The following is a 23,115-nucleotide window of genomic DNA, read 5'->3' as shown; positions in this document are numbered from 1 at the left end:
CTGGGAGGTGGGGGTGTGAGGCGGCGGCGGCGAGGGCGTCCCCCTCTCGCCCAGCTCCTCCCAGAGTGTAGGGCCGGGGACTCGGAGCGCCGCCAGGCACGGCGGAGGCGGGGCGAGGGAGCCGATGGGCGGGGCCGGGCACGGAGGCGCAGCTTAAGGGCGGCGCTAGGACCCGCCGGCCGCCCCGCCGGCTCCCGGGAGGTTGATAAAGCGGCGGCGGCGTTTGACGTCAGTGGGGAGTTAATTTTAAATCGGTACAAGATGGCGGAGGGGGACGAGGCAGCGCGAAGGCAGCGGCTGCGGCGCCGGCGGCGGACCAGCGACCCAAGCGTCGGGGTTAACCACGTCTCGTCCACGACTTCCCTAGGTACTGGCCGGCGGGGCAGAGGCCGCAGGGTTCTGGTGGCGAGAGGGCGCTGGCTGCTCGGGCTCGCGAGCACTGGCCGCAGGCTGCAGGGTCGGAGTCCTCGGCTGGCTCAGGTCTCCTCCCGCCGCCGCCGCGTCTGCCCGCCGGGCCTAGCCTCAGCCGCGCCCCGTGCCCGCGCCGCCGCCGGCGGCCTGGAAGGGCGGCCCGCGGACTGCAGCTGTTGGGTGAACGGGCAGCGCGTGCGTCTGCGCCCTGCCCGGCCCCCTGCTCGCTTGCCCGCCGCGTGGCTGCCGCGGTGTCCGCCCCGACCTGAGGGGGCGGCCTTGAGCCGGGGCCGCGGGGAGGTCGGCGAAGGCGCAGCTGGGGCTGGCGAGCTCCTGACGCGGCGGGGCGACCCTTCTCCGGGCCGGCACTAGCTGCGCTCTGTCACTCGCGCGGCCAGGGAGGAAGGGGCGGCAGGGGCGTGATGGGCCTCGCGAAGGAGGAGGACGCGGAGGGAAAGGACACCTCGCTGCCAGGTTGGAAAGCTCTTCAGACACCCTTGCTGGAGGGAACCGCAGTCGGCAGGCCAGCGCGGTGCCCCGGGGCTCGTGGTCCGGGGCTCCTCGGCCCCTGATGCGCGAGGGTTGCGCGTGGCCAGGGTTGCAAGCCCCCAGATGTAGGTGTCAAACTGGGATTATGAATCGTTTACTAGTCACTCGGACGGTAGTAAGGCCCGATCAGCCTGAAAGTGTCTGTGAAGTCACCTGATCCTTCGCTCCCCGGTTTTGCTGAATGTGAGCTCCTACTGTACGTGCACAAGGAGCACCCCTGCCCCCTCGAAGACACAGTTGTGTTGGCAGCACAGTGTTGTGTATCTCTCTCACTCATAACACCCCTATTTATAGGAGTTTAGCATTTGATCTTTCACCGCGGTGCGAATTGAACACATTAAATCCTGATTGAGAATTTTGATGATACTTAAAAAGGCATAAAGTTTTGTCAAAGGCTTATAAATAGTAAAAGCCTACGGTTAGGTAAGTACAGCCAAGATAAGTGTTTATTAAGTACACTAAATATGAGCTTGTGTTTTCAGATTTCTCTTTTCACAGTCTGATAAGGGTTTTGCTGGATGAAATTTTAAACATATGGTAAAATATTAACCACAAGGACTCACTTTTAATAGAGAAGTTTATTTGACATATACTTCATCAATTATGGTAGTCCTTGGCATAAGTCAGAGGTGATGACAAACTAGAGTTTTGCTAAGAGAGAAAGGAAAGGAAATAAAGCTTACGTTATTGTCTGCCAATCAAAGCAATTGACAGAACTGTTTACAGTGGTAGCACCTGTAAAATGAAATACTACCAGAGAAGAGACGCTATGCCTTAGGTCTCTCTCTGTTGGCTGGATTTCTCAGTAATTAGTTGCTTTGGAATGCGGATGGAATTTAGCTGTTTTGGACCCTAGGGGAGGAGGTGTGTGCTTTTTCTAAGTCAACCGTTTAAGATGTAGTTTCAAGGTGTTTTATGTACTTGCCTTGTTAGGAGAAGCATAAATTTGTAAGTCATTCATGGTTATGAAGATAGTTTTTATGCTGTGGAACATTGAGAAGAGATGAGGCTCTTGAGACTGTTGATAAATAGGGCCCACCATTAATTAAATTCTCTTGTCTGCTACTCATTGGTTTTTGTCCTTTTTGAGGGGGTGGGGGGGGGAGAAGACCTTCACTTGATAGCTAATCCTAGCAATTGGCTGCTTAAAACAGCCCTTGTACATGCTAATTTGCTCTGAGTCACCCAATACTGTATTAAAAACCAAATAAACTTGGTAGGATTTGTGTTTAAAGTAAGAACAAACAGGCTGTGAATGAATAGGGACTCATCTATTTTTGACTGTGTAGGAACTCTTTGTCTCCCTCTGCTTTCTGGAGAAGTAAACTAGTAAAGCTGAGTTAGGGTGAGTCAGGTGTCACTCTGCTAGTTTTAGTTTTAGGAAGATTCTTTGTGTTTCTCTTAGGAGAAATATGTATTCTTTTTAAAAATGTAGGATCTTTATAAAACAAGCACTCATTTTATTAACTTTGTAGGTTGATAGACTTCTGTAGACGTGATTAAATCTATTCAGTAAAGTGTTTTGAAATTCTTTGTTTAGGGAGAAGGAGCTGCCTTACGGTAAAGAGATATTATAGGGAAAATAAACCGTGAGTGAAAATTAGATTCTGGCCTTAAGTCTCATGCACATAGGTGTATTTGGGATTCTTTTTTTTTGCGACTGTATTGTAACTTTAGGATAAAGTTTTAGAGTATTCATAAGTTAACTTTCTTGAGTTGTTAGACCTTTTCCAAAATTGTGCTTTTCCCACAGTTATTAAGCAGCTGCTAAGAGTACCTGGAAGGCTGATTGTCAACTAGTTTAATGATGCTGGAGTTTAAGATTTATTTTTAAAATTGTGGGACTTAGTAGCAAGGATGCATTTTAAAAAATTGTTTATCTCAAGTAGAAGACCTGTTTGACATATACAATTGTAAGCAAAGCTGTTTGGCAGGGTCTTAAAGTTATGCACCAGAAATGTAAGGGATAGGCGTAGACGTTAAAAGTTTTTTTCGGTAATGGTGGTTTACAGCTTTATAGCACAAGGGTTTTTTCCAGGGTGGGCGCAGGGAAACAGCTTTCTTCTTCTTTTCTTTCTTTTTAAAAAAGTGTAATGGTATTCTTATGTTGTAGCCATTTTGAGTTTTCAAAGTCCAGGTGTATTATTTACTTTCTAGAAAATTGGGCATAATTTACCTTAAGGATGATAGATGTGAACATAAAATAACTGAATTTGATCCCACTATGAATTCATTACTCATGTTAGTTTCTTCCTATCCTTTACTCTTCTTCACCATCCATGGTATGGAAGAACAACTGAGAGTTTTCTCTATAGCTCTAAAAAAGGATAGCCGGAAGAAAATACCAACCTGAAAATATGACAATAGGATAATATTTGGTACTCAATAAAGAACTTTAAACATCTTGTTTTCATTTTATTTCCTAAAACCTTCCTGTGAGGGAATTAAGTTATTCCCGTTGGAGGGAGTGTGTTCTGTCCACAGTCACAGCAACTTCTGAGACATTTTTACTGTTTCTCACCAGACTTGGAGGAGGGTAGGGCCCCTTCTTCGTTGGAAATTATCACATATTATTAGAGATGAATGGGTGAAACTTTCTTGCCCAAATGAAGTTTGAAATCATACTGATGAGGGAAGGAGAAGATAGGGCAGTTGTAAAGATAAGGCAGGTCACTAAATGGAGTGGGAAATTTTCAAGTAGGAAAGGAATAGGTAGTTGTAGAAGGAAGAGGAACAATTAATTAGTGAAGGAAGTAAAACAATTCTGTTTTGGACATTGAGAAGCATGAAGTGTTTAGAAGTGGAAAACCAAAATAACTATTTTACAAATGATTTTTCAAGTTTTTGGTAAACCTATCTCTATGTGCTTGGGTATCTGTACATGTCGTTAAACTTGAATAATTTTGTAAAAATGTGTATATTTAAGTAGCCACCTTCATTACCTACTCTGGGACAAATGACTATTGGTTTTGTGGTTAGATGATAGCTGCTAGAAACAACTTTTAAGGTCATGAAAGACAAATTTAACATCGTTTATTTTCCCAAGAAGATAATTTGCACTTTTGACTGACTTTGGATTTGGTCTTCTGGCCCAGTACAAGCAGTATCTAGGGAATTCCCTTGCTAACCTACCAGTTTAATAAAAATTGTTATTAATAATACAGCTTGTATTTCTATGATTAGCACCTGAATAACCAGTTAGTGGCCAGCTGGATATCCTGCTAGCCAGTAGCTCTAATAACTTGGAGAAATATGTAACTGATGAAAGATGCTTAACTAGGATCTTTAGTACATTTCATCTTTTGTTGCAAAGTTCTCTGCTTATGTCGGCAATATTTCTTGAATCATAGAGAAGCAAGGCAGTGTAGTGGAAAAAGGAGGAATCAAAAGTTGAGTGACTTCACTTAAGCTCTCTGAGCCTTGAGCTCTCATATACAGTAGTGATAATAGTTCCAGAACAAGACTGTTGTGGGACAACAAATGGGAGATAGAATACAAGTGTTATGTAACATTTTAGAGTTTGTAAAGCTGTGTGTAAGATAGTAACAAATAGGTAAGAATGTGCCAATTTGATTACTTGTGCTATTATATATACTGTATTTGTTTGCAATCAAAAGTTATGATTTTTTTCCTGTATTATGGACAGAGGTTTAGTTTGGGCAAGGATGGTGGGCAAATTTTGAACTTTATCTTTAAGATGCTGATAATATCTTCATATAGGATTATTGTGAGTATTAAATGTGCTTATTAACTCAGTGCCAAATGTTCTATTGGAGGTAGTTATTACTACAATGTATGGTTATTTAAGATGAGACTTTGAACTAAAAATTAATTTTTAAAGCAGATGACTTGAAAGGCCTTTGTTCAGTTTTTAAAATAACATATAAATAAATATTCTTCTTAGCTTCATTTCAATAAATGTGCATTTTTAGAGAATCATGTGGTGAACTAGTTTTCTGGAATTATTTCAATTACAGGATTCAGTATGAATTAATTTCTTAGTTTAAGGTTATGGCAATTTCCAAGTACAGTTGTCCGTCAGCATCAATGGGAGATTGGTTTTAGGACCTCCCTCGGACACCAAAATCTGAGAATGCTCAAGTCCCTGATATAAAGTGGTGTAGTATTTGCATACATACAACCTTCTGTATACTTTAAATCATTTCTAGATTACTTATAATACCTAATACAATGTAACTGTTATGTAAATAGTTGTTATACTGTATTGTTTAGGGAATAATGACAAGAAAAAAAGTCTGTACATGTTCAGTACAGATGCAATTTTTTTCTCCGAGTATTTTGTGTCCTAGGTTGATTGAATTCATGGGTGTAGAACCCATAGGTAGGGAGGGCTGACAGCATTGGCTTTTCAAACAGTAAATCTGCAAAATCTGACTTGGGTGTGTTATGCATAGGAATGCCTAAAAAAATGATTGACTTGAAATCATGCTAATAGTGAATCCTATAAAAACGTTTTTTCCCCTTCGTTTAATCCTTTGCAATAGAGTCATGGATAGTGGTTAGAACTATATCCTTAAAATTTTAGCTAAAGATATTTTTTTTTTTTTGAGACAGGGTCTTGCTCTGTTTCCTGGGATAGAATGTGCAGTGGCATCAAGATAGCTCACTGTAACCGCATACTCCTGGGTTCAAGCAATCCTCCTGCCTCAGCCTCCGAAGTAGCTGGGACTACCAGTGCATGCCACACACTTGGCTAATTTTTCTATTTTTTGTAGACATGGGGTCTCACTCTTGACCAGGCTGGAACTAAAGACTATTGAGTTCTGTAAACTTCCTTCAGACCTTAGGAATAGATTTAAATGGGGACTTGGATTTTAGTACTACGTCTGTAATGTTTATCTGTAACAGTTTTTCCTTCCTGTTGGTTAATATCTACCCTAGCAAACTTACAGGTCTTTAAAAAAAATACTATTAAAGAGATAATATCTAAAGAGGCACTTTAGAAACTCTAAAGCCTTGTATAATAAAAGGGGGAATTGGCACACTAAATGAGCTGCTATTTGTTTGTTTGAGTGAATGAATTTATGGGATGTCAAAAGTTGGATTCACTTCACTTTTATCAGGATAGGGGTGGGGAGGTTGATTTTTGAATGACAAATCCAAGAGGAGTTTTGACAGGAAAATCACCCTTCTTAGATTTATTTTTTTTTGAAGACAGTTATTAATTAAATCTTCTGAAATTGCTGTTTTCATCAGCAGTTCAGTTTTTAAAATAAATATGATAATATGAACTGGCTACGTGGAGTTTTTGTTTAGAGTTTAGAGACTTTTTATTGCAGGAAAATGGCAGTGCACTGGGATGTTGTTTCTCAAAAAAATAACTAAGTTCCCACGTAACATAGTTCTTGGAAAGGTTGAGTGATGTAGCTGATTTCAAATGTCTTAACATCTGTTACAACTGGATGTTAAGATAGAAGTTTGCTGTCTTTAAATTACAGCTAAACTTTTTATTGAACGGTTTTTGATCACAGCTCTAAAGCTAATATGTATACTATGGTAGTTAATACTTTGTCTTAAAAGTTTTTAATTATTTTTAGTTCAAAAGCTATCAATCTTGGTAGATACTTTGGAAAATACAAATAAAAAAGAAAATAAAAATACCAACTAGTGGTAACCACTGCTAACATTTTAGTATATATCTTTTAGTCTATATCCTTTTTTAAATGCAAAATTTAATTTTTCCTAAATTGGGATCTTGTAATTTTTGTAATCTGCATTTTCATTTCATATTGTATTTTCCTATGTGATTAATCTGTACAATATGATTTTTTAAATGGTGTAGTACTTTAATCCCCCTTTGGATATGGGGTTATTTCCATAAACAATGTTGGCTAAACATCTTTGTAGATAAATCTTTATCTTTATGATATGTTTTTAAAAGTAGCTTACTGGGTCAAATGGCATGTACGTTTTCAAGTTTGAAGCCACACTTGACCAGATCCATTCACAGAGGTTGTACCCATTTAGTTTCTCTTTGTTAGGTTTAGGTTTGTGCTTGTTTACAAATACCTTTCTTGACAGTGTGTGTTAATTAAGGATAAATGCCAACACATACGTAAAAATGAGCATCGTATTTTCTTAATTTGCATTTCTTTGATTATAGTTGGTGTTGAAATGTTAATATGTAATTGAGAAATGTGAATTCTTTTTATTGCCTTTTTGCATTCTTTGACCATCTCTTAGTGTTTCTCTTATTGTATTGTAAAAGCCACCCCCCCCCTTGTTTTCTTTTTGACAAACTATTAAATCTTGTGTTGGTATGGGGTATCTCTTACTGCATTCTACAATCCCAGGATTCAAAGGGGGTGATATAGTGGCAATGGTGAATTTGGATATCTGGTCTCCCAAAAGTACCTGCCGCTCTACCCCTGACTCTTCAACGGCTGCCAGGCGGATCACCCCTCCATTGGAGCCATCCTGCTCCATGGCCAAAGGGAGAGCATTGGCAGTGAATTGCAGACACTCTTCCTTGGTCATGCCTTCCCGGTAGGAGCATCGACATAGCCATAGACATAGGAGCTGCTGGAGCCTCCAATGGCAAAGGACTGCCTTACCATCATACCCGCCATGGCCACTGAATACAACTGCCCTTCTTGCTGGTCCCAGCCATCAACGGTAATTCCCGCCATAAAGTCTTCCCGGTATGGGTAACACATCTCTTTAACGAGGCTGGCTGCAGTGTGCACCAGTGGAGGCTCATTCAGTTTAATGCTGTGGAAACCAAACTGGTAAGTGACAGCGTCAGCTACTGCTTGGGCATCAGCTGCTGAGCCTGAGTGGCAGCACAAAATTCGGTCATGAACAGGAGTCAGCTTGTCAGTCACTCGATTGGCGATGTAAGACCCAGTGGTTGTTCTGGGTCCGTCCCCAATACCACGCCCCCGTCAAATTGGATGGCCATGATAATGGTCCCGTGGAGACTTAACGGTTTTCCCAGTCTGGAGTGATGGCCTCCGGCCTGGTGCCAGCCCCACTCCCCAAGCAGCTACCAAGGTGGCTGCCATCTTCCTGTAAAAGCCCTTTTGCATGCAAGAAGTTATATTTCATATTTGCTTTTTAATTTTTTGGGGGGTGAGAATTATGTGTTTTTTAAATATTTAAGAGTGGTTTCTATCATATGAGTGTTTTCCTTAAATAAATTGGCAACTTTTGAACTTAGTAACTTAGTGCCAGTCTCTTCTTAGTCTTTAGGTGTACTATTGAAGTACTTTTTTTCTTCTGTTTTAAATTTATCACAGTGTATTGATTGTTTATTCCTGTTTTTTATTGCCAGAAATGTGAACATCTGCTTCAGTGTCTAGTAGTGTGGTAGAAGAAAAGCAAGCTTAGGCATTGGGTTCAGATCTCTATAACTACCAGCCTTCAGTGTCCTTAACTGAAAAAAATCTACCTTAGCAGTTTAAGATTAAAAGATAATGTCTTTAAAGCATTTGGCATGTACTGAGTTTACAAAAAAGTTACCCATTCTCTTGAGGGTAAGGGAGAACTCGAAGGGGCCAAGATTAGTTTTCTTTGGGGAGTAAAGAGAGGTAGTAGAGCAGGCAAATAGAGGACCATACTTAGACAAAGAACAGGCTTTTTCCCCTTGATATTACTGGTTGACATACTGTATACCAACCTTATAAAAGGGCTTTTCAGTTGCTTGTAGTGAATACTCATGTAGAATTGTGCAGGGAGATCCCTGTTCTAAGCTTTCATGTAGATGGTAGATAAGAGAGACCTTATGCATATTTGTGAATTAAGTTTATCATTAAGCTAATAAGTTCAGAAATAAGAATTACTATGTGCTAGTGTTTTTTTGGTTTTTTTTTTTGAGACAGAGTCTCACTGTGTTGGTTGCCCCCGTTAGAGTGCCGTGGCGTCAGCCTAGCTCACAGCAACCTCCAACTCCTGAGCTCAAACGATCCTTCTGCCTCAGCCTCCCGAGTAGCTGGGACTACAGGCATGCACCACCGTGCCTGGCTAATTTTTTCTATATATTTTTAGTTGTCCAGCTAATTTCTTTCTATTTTTAGTAGAGATGGGGTCTTGTTCTTGCTCAGGCTGGTCCCGAACTCCTGAGCTCAAATGATCCGCCCGCCTCCGCCTCCCACGTGCTAGGATTACAGGCGTGAGCCACCGCGGCCGGCCAGAGTGTTGAAGAAAACTTCATGGAGGATGGTGGGCTTTGTTAGGCTTTGAACAATGGGTGGGTCTTAGAAAGCAAGCTGTACCATATACCCCTTGTTCAAAGATAAAAAGATAGACAGTAGGCGGGAGGATTGCTTGAGGTCAGGAGTTCAGGACGAGCCTGAGCAAGAGCGAGTCCCCCATCTGTACCAAAAATAGGAAAAATTAGCCAAGGTCATGTACCTAGGCAGGAGGATCACTTGAGCCTAGGAGTTTGAGGTTGTGGTGAGCTATGATAATGCCAGTGCACTCTACCCAGGGAGATGGAGGGAGACTCTCTTTCACAAAAAAAAAGACAATAATTTTGGTAACGATTTTATAAAATAAGCACTTGTCCGTGATTTCTAAGAATTTTCGATCTAAAAGAGGTAGTTAGAAAGTATTTAAATACAATTAGAGGCAACTAAAAGATCAAATGGTGTTAGAGTATGTTTAATTTAAAAAAAAGGAATATGGGCTGTTTTTCCGTAGCCAATAGAGCAAAGAATTGATTTAAATTACTAAATAATTCCTGTAAAAACTGAGTAACCCAAAATGCAACTTGAAGACTGGAGATGTATTCTCCCTTTCCCCTGTTTTTGAGCATATGTATTTATTTACCACAAGGAATCCTGACATGTACTCCAAAATTGCCAAAATAGAGAAGAGATAAAAGGAGAGTATAGTAGGAAGCTCAGACATTCTGATCTCTTTGTTTTTTTTTTCAAATTAGACACATTTTATCTAGTTGAAAGGTTGTTTATTTGTCTGTTTTTGGCACCAATCCCTTTTCGCAGCTGCTTTCCATAGTGGGAATTTTGCTTGTAGTGAGCCAAGTCTGGAATTTGAGGGAATACTTCTCTTTATTTTTTTAAACTGCTGCTCTAACAGTCATCTGAGGTAGAGAGATATGGCAAAATGGAACTTAGTGTCTAATTACCAGAGTCTTGGCACATAACTTTTTGAGATTTGTCAAGATAACCCTATTCTAAAATTTTTAAGGTTGAGGGTATGTGTGTATGTGTGTATGATTCCCTTGCTAACTGGTTATCCCAAATTTCATAGGTCTTTTATAGGTTTGATGTATTAAAACTTCAACAAAGTTAATTTTGAGCCCAAAAAGGGAATGATTAAACTGTTTGCCTGAGTCAAGGAAACCTCCTCTGGTTTTGATGGATTCCTGATCCCTGTGTTACAAAACCTTGGCGTCATTGTACCAAAAATACTTTTGGAAATGGGAATGTAGTACATTGTTGCCTTATAAGAAAAGAGAATGTCCCTTATAAAAAATACGGAATAATTTAGTGTTATCTGTTGACTAGGCCGAAGAAGGATATTTAAGAAATTAGTTCTTGCATGTATCTCTTTCCATTTTTACTGTCACCTCTCGACTTTGGGCTTCTCACTTAACATCCAGGCTCTTGCAATGACCTTATATCTGATTTCTCTGTTTTTAGACTCTCATTATACTTCTTACGCACTCATCACTTTCAGTTTATCTCTGCAACACAGCTTTCATCCTGTCACTCCTCTGCTCCAAAATTCCAGTGGCTCTCCTCGGGGGTAATGCCCAGCATTCCCAGCCTGCACTGTTAAGGTTAGCCTTAATCTGACCTTCAGGGCCCAGAGAGATGTAGCCATCTCCAGGATGTCTTCATTGATAACTTAGTAAAAATAATCCAATGTAGCACTTCTTTTATTTTACTCAAATAGCATTTCCTTTATACTACAGTATCCTTTTATACTTGTTTGTGTTAGAACCTTAAGAGTAAGGACTGTTATTATCGAATTGTGCTTCTTCATCAAGCATAGTGCCTTGCTCTGTAATTATTAGCTTTAAGTAGGTAGGGTAGGAGGCCTTCCTCGGTTATTCACGACACATTGGACAGGTGTACTGAGCATTGCCGGAGTCAATGAGTATGAAACAATGTGTTGCACATTTATATAGAAATATAAATGCATATCTTTCTGAAGATGAGGAAATATACTTTCATTGGGTCTTATATTTTTAAGGTCTGCAATTTAAAACTTGCCCTTCTAGAAAGCTTATGAAGAAAAAAAATGTTCTTTAAATATTAGGGGACTGTGTAAATAAATTTTGGCAAGGAAATTCTTGGAAAAATGGCTGTATACCAAGCTTTGTTATAAAGGTGAAATAATCTTCTCCCTTTTGAAAATAAATATTTTTAGTAACTTTTTTCAGATTTCTAGAAATCATGACCATAAAAGAATTCAGATCTGAGTTTATTCAACAAATATGCTCATTTGATAATAAAGATGCTGTTTGGCATAGTTGGAAGATGATGGATCACAAAGACCTGGCTGTGCATCCTGTCTTGATTACTTACAAAATGTGTGTCCTTGCAAGTTGCTTAAACTGAGCCTCCTTAATCTGTGTCCTCCTTTGTGAAAGCAAGGAAATTTATAGCTACCCCACAAAATGATTTTGAGGTTTAAAGAGGTAATATGTAGCATTAGCACATATTAGGCACTCCAAATAAGTGTTTTCCCTCTTCCGTAGTAAAAGCTACAACACCTAAAATTATTCCATATGGTAAATTATTTTCAGGGATGTGAAAGTTACTAATAATGTTTTCCCCTCTTCTCCCACATGTCCACTTCTTTTTCAAATGTCTCCGTATTGAAGAAACTGTCCTTGACTATTCTCTTATAAAATGGCAGTTTCTACTTCCATTTCCCTTAACCTGCTTACTTTTTTTCTGTAGCACTTAACACTAGCTGCCATAATATATGTGTTTTCTACACCTTTGGGATATAAGGCTCCTAAGAACAGGGTTTTGTTTTGTTTGTTTTTTGGTTTATTTTGTTCACTAATGAATCTGCAGTTCCTAGAACTTTGTTGTATGTATTCTGTGACTGTTTATTGAAGGAATAAAGATTTATGCACCTCTAATTCTAGACCTTTCACCCCCTGCATCAGAATTACCATAGTGGTGGTTAGTGGCCTGCTTGTTAAAAATGTAGATTCCTGTGCCCCATGCCTGATCAGCTGAATCAAACTCCGGACGTGGGGTCCAAGAAATCTGTATTCTGAGCAAACTACCTAAATGGTTCTTAAGCTTTAGTGTGCATAGGACTCACTGTTTTATGGTGTGGCTATGGCTAATTAAATATTGACAGTGTAACTCAGTTGTAGACCCATTATAATTAAATTATAGATGGGCTGACTGTTTTGTAGCAAGCACTGTTTCTTTTTCCTGATCTGTTAAGGAAGGGGTGTATGTATCTGTAGTTGTGATTATTTTGTTTACTCTAGTTTTTGTCCAAAAATCCAGTTTAATCTGGAACTCGAGGCATCTAGAAATCTCAAATCCAGATGTTAGTCAATCCACTTCTCACAAACAAAAACCCTTTAAACCTACTCATGTTCTGTACTTGTCATTTTTTACTTATAAGAATAGATGAGCTAATATTAGGGGTCTATTTTATTTTATTTTATTTTTAAAAAATGTTCCAGAGAGGAACAGATCAGTCTCCATGAGTGGAGAAAGACTAGGGATTTATTTTAAATGATAAAAGTTAATTTTGGGGCCAAAAAGGGAATGATTAAACTGTTTGCCTGAGTCAAGGAAACCTCCTCTGGTTTTGATGGATTCCTGATCCCTGTGTTACAAAACCTTGGAGTCATTGTACCAAAAATACTTTTGGAAATGGGAATGTAGTACATTGTCACCTTATAAAGGCTTATAAGAAAAGAGAATGTCCCTTCAGGAGCAGGTCAGCCTCCCATGAGTGGAGAAAGACTAGGGAATTTATTTTAAATGATAAGCATCATTCAAAACTGTGGACTGATTGAGTCTCCTTACCTTCTATGGCTATATCACTGGGAAGCAATGATTGATCTCTTTAAGAATTATCCTGTAATGTTGAAAGGCAGTTTGGTATAGTGGAAACAGGATGAGTTTAATACAAAGATAGAAATCTTGATGCAGGCAGTACGTTTTAGCTGTAGAATCTTGAATTTTTTTAAAACTTTGTTGAATGTTCACATTTCTCTCTCTCAAATAGGGATAGTAACTATAATAAGTCACAGGATTGTTGAGAGGATCATTTTATTGAGTCATTCAGTAAATATAAGTTCTCTTCCCTGTGGAAGTAATTCTGAGGTAACTCAAAATGTTTCATTAAAAGCAATTGTAATGTATTTCAAACTTACAAAAGTGACAGAGAAAGATATACTAGATCCCCAGGTACCTATTGCATTGATTTTAGTACATAATATTTGCCATATTGGTTTTGAATCCTTTTTAAAAGAGAAATAAAATGTTACTATAGAGTTGAACAGTTCTCCTGATATCTTCCTTTTCTCCCCTTCCTCCATAGATACATATCTGTAGTGAAAGTGGTGTATATGTTTCTTTATTTTTTAATAGTTTTATAACATGTATTTCACAAATACGGTATCTTGCTGCTTACGCATTTTAGTAAGTGGCTCAAACTGTGTATTGTTTTGTGTCTTGTTTTAGTTTTCCATTCCATGTTGGTTTTGAGGCTTATCCATGTATAAATATTTAGATCTTATTCATTAATTTTAGTTCTGACTTGTCTGATGTGTTATTTATCCATGGGAATTTAGGTTGTCCTCAAATTTATTGTTTTGCAGTTACAATCAATACTTCAATGAACAAGGGGCTATATTCCTCTCTTCTTGTATATATGTGCAGGAATTCCTCTAGGATATAAACAGCTTACTTAGGAGTATTAACCTAAAAAAGATTCGGTATCGTGTATTCTCATTCTTAAAAAATCTGGACCACAGAACAAAAGTATATTCCCCCCTCACCAACCTCCAAAAAGTACCTAAGAGCAGATGGAAGACCCTTTGTATGTCTTGAGGTGATATTTTCTGTAGACTTCCTTTAAAAAAAATGGAGAACAACCTTAGTGTGAGGATTTGCAGAACCTAAATAGAATGTTTCTGAGTTTCTCTCTTGTTGCTTAAGGTCCCCTGAGCCATCATTTATTCTAGCATCTCTTAACTAGCTAACAAAGTTCAGTTCATAAAATGCAACCTCATTTAAAATATCTATTTTAAATTAACTTCACTTTTTTTTTCCCTTAAAGTATACTTATATTCAAGTGTATGCTTTAAGGACTGGTTAATACTTGATGACAAACTTTGGGGAAAATACTTTGAGTTATAATTTAATCTGCTTCATTTATTTAAATGTGTAAAATCATTTTTATGCCTCTGTTCTTTAAGTGGGAACAGCAAAAATTCTGTGATATCAGTGCTAGTTACTATGGAAACAGGGTAGATTTGAAGTGGAAAATAATATGTGAATCTTATAGGAAAAACAATTCTTTGTCTCCTGATTTGATAGTAATGAAGGATGGAGATGAACTACATTATATACTCTTTAAGGAGTTTTTTTACAGCCTGAATGTTTTAGGATGGTCTTTTGTTGGTCAGAGGGGTAGGGCTAATGGGGGAAAGTATTAGATAACTGGCATTGTTAATAGGTCCTTTTCTGGAGTCTTTAAAGATTTTGTTTTTGCAGTTTGCATTGTAGTTCCAATTTTGTATGAGAGAAATTTAATTTTATAAATTCTTAATACTTAATAACATTATTTTATAGAAGCAAATTATATGTAAGTTAAAATCTTATATAATAGTATCTGTTTGGCTGATAGCTGCTGCTTTCCTTCAGAATAGTTTTCAGCCCTAGTTGTGTATCCTGTTAACATTTTAAAACATTTCTACATCTGTTTAACACTTTAAAAAAGTATTAAAAAGAGATTGTTGTATGGACGTTGACTTTTTTGAACTTTATATAGAATCCTCAGTAGCTAGGCTGGAGTGGTTACTTGTGCAGGATTAGAAGTCTCCCAGAAGGAATGTAGCATTACGGTTGAGCTTGAAAACTTTTCTTGCCTTGTAAACTTTGCTTTAACATCATTAGAAACTACATGAAATAAAATTAAGTGAATGATATTTATATTCCAAACATCTGTGAAATATTGTGACCCTTGTTCCCTGCATCCCTGGCATGTTGGAGGTAGAGGTGCAGTTTCAAGCTCCACCCCAGATTTACCGAATCAGAATATGCATTTTAACAGGATCCTCAGGTGATTTGTATTTATGTTAAGCTTGAGAAGCACTGCTGTAGAAGAAATACACTAAATAAGAAGACCTCGCCCTGTTTTTTCCCCCAAATAGTAGTCTAATTGGGCTGCATAATCTATTATATAAAGCTCCTGTGAGTTATATATTAGATTTAATTTTAAGTGTTGAGGGTAATTTTTAAGTATATGTACTAGAATTTGAATGGCCTCATGTGTTTTGACATGTATGTATTCTAGGAGTCTAGGCCTATTCTATTGATGCTTAAAACACTTGTAGGACTTAGAAAATGCCTTTCCTCCCCAATATAAAAATCATCTCTAGAATTCTTTAAGAAAATAAATATTAGTAAGTTCATAATAACTTTTTATTTGTCAACCAAAATATCTTGGCTTGATCAGGTACATTCATCCACAAAGGAAGGAGTAAATTTGTCATCACTGGAGATACTCTAAATTATGCTGAAGACCCCATATGCAGGTTATGAGAAAATATTTTAAATTGAATTTGAGCGGTGTCAGATTTGGTGGGTAGCTCAGTTTTTCATCATATTCGTATTGGTGGGTAGCTCAGTTTTTCATCATATTCGTATAACCTTCATGGACAATTATCCTTGAAGGGGATAATACTAATTAAAATATTTTTGTTCTAGAAAATGATTAATAGATTGGTTTTAATGCTTCATTCATTTAATAAATGAAAATGTTAAGGGGAATAGGCTGAATCTGATTTTTAAAAATCTGCCATGTTAGGCCGGGCGTGGTGGCTCACGCCTATAATCCTAGCACTCTGGGAGGCCGAGGTGGGTGGATCATTTGAGCTCAGGAGTTCGAGACCAGCCTGAGCAAGAGCGAGACTCCGTCTCTACTAAAAATAGAAAGAAATTATATGGACAACTAAAAATATATATAGAGAAAAATAATTGGCCGAGCATGGTGGCGCATGCCTGTAATCCCAGCTACTCAGGAGGCTGAGGCAGGAGGATCGCTTGAACCCAGGAGTTTGAGGTCTCTGTGAGCTAGGCTGATGCCACAGCACTCTAGCCTGGGCAACAGAGTGAGACTCTGTCTCAAAAAAAAAAAAAAAAAAAATCTGCCACGTTGAGATAATTTACATAAAATTTGCTGATTTTGGAATACAATTTAATGAGTTTTGACAAATGTGTAGTATCTGACCACCACCATAATCATGATATACAACATTTTTATTACCTCAAAAAGTTCCCTTGGTCAGTTCTCTTTCTTTACCCTCAGCTCCTGGCAACGACTGATGTGCTTTCTCTCACTGTAGTTTTGCTTTTTCTAGAATTTCATGTAAATGGAATCATACAGTACAATTTTGTGTGTGTGTCGCTTTTTTCACTTAGCATAGTAAATTTAGATTTACCTGTGTTATACATAATCAGTAATTCATTTCTTTTCATTGCTGTGTAGTAGTCAATTGTATGGATTTAAAACAATTTGTTCATTTTTTAGAAAATGGACATTTGGATGGCTTCCAGTTTTTGGCTATTGTGAATAAAGCTGTTATGAACATTTGTGGTCAAGTCTTTGTTGTCATCTCTTCTAATTTCTCTTTTTAGTACCTAGGAGTATGATTACTGGTTGTTTGGTAAGTGTATGTTGATACTGTTAAAAAGTTTTTTGAAGGGGCTTTGTGGCATTTTACACTCTCACCAGCAATATATCTGAGGGCCAGTTACTCCCCATCAACTCTTTTGTTCTAAGTTTTAGTTATTCTGGTGCCTGGGGTGGTATCTCACTGTGGTTAATTTATATTTCCCTAACATCTAATTGTGCTGAGAATCTTTTCTTGTGCTTATTTACCATTCATATGTTGTCTTTGAATTGTCTGTTAAATCTGTTGCCCATTTAAAAATGGAATAATTCTTACACAGTTGTAAGGGTTCTTTATATTCTGAATACTGGATTTTGATTTAAGGAGTTTGAAGTCTGTTTATTAGGGATATTGGTCTATAGTTTTGTTTCCTTGCAGTGTCTTTGTCTGATTTTGGTATCAGTAATGATTCTGGCTTCATAAAATGAATTGAGACTGTTCCTTTCTCTTTTTTTCTGGAAGAGTCTGTGTAGAATTGATATCATTTCTTCCTTAAATGTTGGTAGAATTCATCCGTGAAGCCATCTGGACCTAGAGGGTTTTCTTTTTCTTTCTTTTTTTTTTTTATTTAGGATGTTTAATGGATTTGATTTGAAAGTTGATTCTTTTTAGATTTCCCTATGAAAGAGTTGAGTATCTTCTTTTAGTTAATTGATAGTGAGTTTCTTAGGGTAGGGTTCTTCCACATTTTAAGAGGCAATAATTGGTGTGTGTTTAGAACTGTATTTCTGGGGATTAGGTTAATGGGAATTGTGGGGTAGACACAGAATTTATATAAATTTATATTTATAGTAGAATCACCTGGCTTTATATATTTTGAAAACATTTTTGATGCTTGACAGCACCCTCCTGTCCTTCCTAATCATTAAAAGCATGGAAGTAGAAAAAAGGTTGAGAAGCAGAGTTCTAGAATATTTGAGAGACCTCCTCTTACCTCTGATAGCACTAGCGTGTACCTCTATCTTTTATACCTAGATCTGCTTAATCTCCTAATAAACTCTTAATTTGCATCAACTACTTTTATTTATTTAATTTTTTAAGAAACAGAGTCTCTCTCTGTCACCCAGGCCGGAGTGCAGTGGTGCAATTATAGCTCCCTGTAACCTCAAACTCCTGGGCCCAAGCAATCCTCCCACCTCAGCCTCCTGAGTAGCTGGGACTACACGTGCACACCATCGCATGGGCTCATTTTTCTTTTTTTATTTTTTGTAGAGATGAGATCTCCCTATGTTGCCCAGGCTGGTTTTGTACTCCCACCCTCAAGCGATCCTACTGCCTCAGCATCCTAAAATACTGGTATTACTGGCCTGAGCCACCACGCCAGGCCTCATCAACCACTTTTTAAAACAATTACCAACATAATAGCGACTTTGTTTTTTTATCTGTTCCCCCATAGCCATCTTCCCCACCAGATTATTTTGAAGCAAATAGCAGATTGTATGAATGTTTTACTTGTGTCTTTAAAAGATTAAAAGACTTTAAAAAACATAGCCATGGTACCATTAATTATCACACTAGAAAAATAATATAAAATATCCAGAGTTCAAATTTTCCTAATTATTTCACATTTTTTAATAGTTGCTTTGCTTGAACAAGGCCCAAACACTGCATTTGCATTTTGTTGATAGGTCGTTGTCTGTCTTTTTTTTTTTTTTTTTTTGAGATAGAGTCTCTCTGTTGCCTGAGCTAGAATGGCGTCAAGTGATCCTCTTGCCTCTGCCTCCGAGTAGTTGGGACTACAGGAACACTCCACCACACCAGGCTGTTTTTCTACTAGCAGAGATTGTGTGGCTCTTGCTCAGGCTGGTCAAGTGTTCCTCCTCCCTCAACCTCCCAGAGTGCTAGGATTTTAGGCGTGAGCCACCACACCGCACCTGTTGATAGGTCTTTTAAGTCTCTTTTCTATAGGCCCCCCCCCCCGCCCCGCCCCCCGCTTCGCCCCCCGCTTCGCCCCCCGCTTCGCCCCCCGCTTTTGCCGTTTATTTGTCCAGTGGAATTGCGTGTGTTCTGGATTTTTGACTCCATCTCTGTGGTGATGTTTCTCTGCCTCCTGTATTTTCTTCCCTGTTAGATCTAGAGGCTTGATGGGATTTAGAGTTCACACATTTTTTTTTCCCACCAGTATGTCATAGGTGGTGTCCAATGCTTCCTGAGGCATCACATCAGAAGCCACACAATGCCTGATCGTCTGTCAGTGCCTCAGGGGAGTTAGGAGTTGATCTATCCATTATAATCTACCCCATCATTGTTTTACCTTGTAGTCTTAGTCACTGTGACTTGCTGCTTTTATGAAGTCCCATTTCTAGGGAATGAAGATTACCTGGGTTCTATTTATGGAAGACCTTAGACTTTACTGCTTGACTGGTTCCAGGGTAGCAGTCTTAAGTCAGATTATTAGTTCCTATAAATGCATTGTTTCTAGCTGGGATTCTTTTAGGAAATTAATTTTTATTTCATGTCATACTTGATCTAGAAATGAAAAGAAAATTGGAAATGTATTTTAGACATTTATTAACAAATATCAGATATTTATTATGTATTGCTACTTAATGATTATGTGTTTAATGCAACTTTTTAAGGAATTTTTCTCTTCTAACTAGATTGGCTGAATTAATTGATTGAGGCTTCTAAGAGCCTCTTCTAAAGCTCTTCTAAGAGCAAAATAAAGCTTGGCCATCAGGATACTACTTTTCCCTGGTAGACTTTGCTTTAGCAACCATTATTCCAAAGATCTTATAATTATCGTTATATTTCCAAAGTGGGACAGAGTCTCACTCTGTTGCCCAGGCTAGAGTGCTGTGGCGTCAGCCTAGCTCACAGCAACCTCAAACTCCTGGGCTTAAGGGATCCTACTGCCTCACCCTCCCGAGTAGCTGGGACTACAGACATGTGCCACCATGCATGGCTAATTTTTTCTATATATATTTTTAGTTGTCCGGTTAATTTCTTTCTATTTTTTAGTAGAAATGGGGTGTTGCTCTTGCTCAGGCTGGTCTCGAACTCCTGACCTCCAGCTGTCCTCCCGCCTCGGCCTCCCAGAGTGCTAGGATTTACAGGCGTGAGCCACTGCGCCCGGCCAAGGGAAGCATTTTTAAGTGCTTCCTTGCTTTTTCACTTTGAAAGTGATTTATTGCTGAGCTTTGAGTGAGATTCGAACAATTCAGTTAAGTTTGCTTTGAAATCTTATATTGCTTTTTCCTTCTTGGCAATGTAGCTAAACTAATGCATTCACTTTCTGAAAAATTGTTTTGTTGTTGGGGACCTCAAATAGTAATTCCTTCTTAACTTCCAAGTAACATTATTGGAAAATTTTTCAGGACATCTGTTAATGGCACTTAATACTTCCCACTGAATTTCAGTGCCAGTTTTCTTCCTAAACCCCTCACATCATCTTTTGAGCTAAAAACTTGTTTCTTTGGTAGCTTTCCTATCCAGTTTTTAAGCATTTTGTAGACTATACATAGTGCATCTAAGAAAATTGTCACTTTGGTTCAGTTTTGTGGATTTTCTGGATTTGCTGATACATCCATTGTATCAAGTTTCTCCACATCATTAGTCAACCTGTCACATTTAACAAAGATTACTGGTAATTGCACTTACCCAGAGATCTGTGCTTCCTAAAGTTATGTTGCCTTGTTTTTTGCAACTGTGCTTTGTTGAATATGATAATTTGAACTTGGAAGATAACTCATACTCTTTTATTCCTTACTTCTATAGATTTAAAATGCCATTCCTTAGTTCTAGAGTGATAATTTTTTTACTTTTCATTTTGAGATCACAGTAAAAGCAAAAAATTTCCATTTAAAATCTTAGGGTAAAGCTGAATTTAAAAAGATTTCTAATTGTAGGTAATTACTAAATGCTAATACAGTATTTACAGTTATGCTGATGAAATTTACATACAGTTCTTTTTTATTGTCTGTATCAGTGTTTGATGAAGTACTTTATCAGTATTTAGTCCATATTTGGTAGAGCGATCATCATGGGAAGTAAACATACTTGAATCACGCACGTCATTGTGCTCCATTATACGTTTGAAACATATTTGCCGCCCTTCCCTTTAATGAAATGATGACAAATATTCTGAAGTGCCTGTCTTTATCCTTGCCAGTAAAGAAACCTAGCCACGTGGTAACTATAGCCAACTAATTAATCTAGGTGAAATTTCAAGGTAACAAAAGTTTCCTGCTAAGTGTTTTATTTTTTTAAACCAACTAATGTTTTCTTTTCAGTAAGAGCAAAACTATTTGTTGGTTTTAACAAAATTACCAGTCTGCAAAGTTGGTCATTGTGATGTTTTAGCACTTGTTAATTTTGAGTTCCTTTTTCATTAAAGTGTTTTACTTGGTAGAACTTCCTAATTTTTGTTGTACTTTTGTGTTAAATATACTTGCTATTCTTGAGTTGCCAGAGGTACTTCCCCAAACTAATTGGTCACCAAATTTGCTCATAAAATAGATAAGGGCAGGTATGAGACTTCTGAGTAAAATGTTTAAATTTCATTCATTCAAGAAATATTTATTATATTAAGCACCTGCTAGACTAGGTGTCAAGCACTGTTCTAGGTGTTTTGGGAGATAGAATGGTCAACAGGGTGGTTGGGATCCTAACTTTAGTGGCACACACATTCTATGGAGGGGGAGATAGAAGAAGCACACATAAATAAATGGAAAAAGGTTTAGATATTGAAAAGAATTGTGAGAAAACCTGTCTTATTAAAGAGATAGTGGTCAAGAAAGGTCATACTGAGAAGATAGTAGTTGAGCTGAGATCTGGATGATGGGGATATAAGCCAGGTAGATTTCTAGGGACAGAGCATTCCAGACCAAGGGGACAACCCAGGACAAAGATTCTAGGGTGGGAAAAAGGTTTAGCCTGTTCAAGGAACAGCAAGAAGGCTGTATGAGCTAGAGCTTTGGGAATGAACAGAAATGTCTTATAAGATGAAACCAGAGGGGAGGCTGGGACCAGACCACATTGCACTGTGGAGGTCATGGTAAAGAATTTAAGAGTTTTTTTTTTTGTTTCTCTTTATTTTCTGTTTATGACAAGAAGGTAATTGAGGTTTTTTAAGCAGGGGATTGGCAACCCAGAAGGGGGGACATTAATAAGTACTTATATAAATATTCAAATGATAGATTAAAATTAGGGACATATGGGAGGACTAAACTTGGTTAGCGCCTCAAGATTTTTCTTTTAGTTCATGTCTTTTATTAACTCATTTACAATTACTTGTCTTCTGGTTTATTGAAGCTGTAAGTTAGATAATGTTTTCCACAATAATGTCTATCAAAGTGGCTGGCCATAAAAACTCCAGCACATTCATCTGAAGGACACTCCAGATGATGGTGACTAATTTTGCCATCCTCATCCACCTTATAGTATTTCAGGGCAGCCAGCTGACCCTTTCTCTTAGGCTTATTCTTCTTGGGAGTGGTGTAAGACTTCTCTTCCTTTTCTTAGCACCACCACAAAGTCTCAACACAAGGTGAAGAGTGGACTCCTTTTGAATGTTCTAGTCAGACAAAATACTTCCGTACTCCAGTTGCTTGCTGGCAAAAATCAATCTTTGCTGATCAGGAGGAATTTTTTCTTTATCCTGGATCTTGGCCTTTACATTTTCTGTTGTATCTGAGGGTTCAGCCTTGAGAATGGTGGTCTTCCCTGTAAGGGTTTTTATGAAAATCTGCTTCTTGGTGGCGGTTCCACTGCACATGGCAGATCAGAAAGGGAGCCTCAAGATTCTTGTTCCTGGGAAATGACATTTAAGCTGAGACTTAAGGAATAGGTATGACTTGATTAGGGGAACAACATGGCAAAGAATATTCCAGGCAGAAGAATATCATTAAGTGAAGTCTGAGCCTAGAAAGAGCTTAATAGCATAAGGATCTGAAGAATGGCTAGCTTGGCTATCTGTAGTTTAAAGAGGGGAGAGTAGCACCAAATGAGGCAAGCTGGCAGTGAGTACAGGACCTCACAAGGCAGGTGTAGGATTTCAGTCTTAAGTCCTCCATAACAATGATTTTAAGAAGGAGAGGAACTTGATCAAATTTATGTTTAACTTTGTTACTTAGTTGCTACTGTGTGGAGATTGGATTGGATTGGGGGTGGGGGAGGGCAAGAAAATTGATGAAGGGAGATCAGTTAGGTACCACAGATACCTAAGATGGTGGTGATGGGTGCAGGGATGTTATCAATAGAGATTCTGAAATGAAGACAAATTTAAGGATGTGGTTATTGATTAGATTTAGGAATAAGGAAAAGGAGAGATGTATCAAGGACAG

General features: G+C 38.4%; 1 protein-coding gene and 2 pseudogenes across 3 annotated transcripts in view; 1 reads left to right on the top strand and 2 right to left on the bottom strand.

Moving 5' to 3' along the window:
* Positions 1-236: 236 nt before the first annotated feature.
* ATL2 (atlastin GTPase 2) overlaps positions 237-23,115 on the top strand; it is a 56,382-nt gene continuing 33,503 nt past the window's right edge. For 2 of the 3 annotated variants that reach the window (XM_045549427.1, XM_045549429.1), the window contains exon 1: positions 237-367. In XM_045549427.1, coding sequence (XP_045405383.1) covers positions 262-367 — 106 coding nt within the window. In that variant the 5' untranslated portion in view covers positions 237-261. Of the gene's footprint in view, positions 368-774; positions 886-23,115 lie in introns of those variants that run through there. The other variant, XM_045549428.1, reaches the window with a different exon arrangement.
* Positions 7,331-7,985, bottom strand: LOC123636814 (annotated as a pseudogene).
* On the bottom strand, positions 22,060-22,547 carry LOC123636620 (annotated as a pseudogene).

This window comes from Lemur catta, chromosome 4, assembly GCF_020740605.2.
Source record: "Lemur catta isolate mLemCat1 chromosome 4, mLemCat1.pri, whole genome shotgun sequence".
Classification (NCBI taxonomy): domain Eukaryota; kingdom Metazoa; phylum Chordata; class Mammalia; order Primates; family Lemuridae; genus Lemur; species Lemur catta.
The sequence above is the reverse complement of the archived record's forward strand: the minus strand, read 5'-3'. Positions and strand labels throughout refer to the sequence as shown.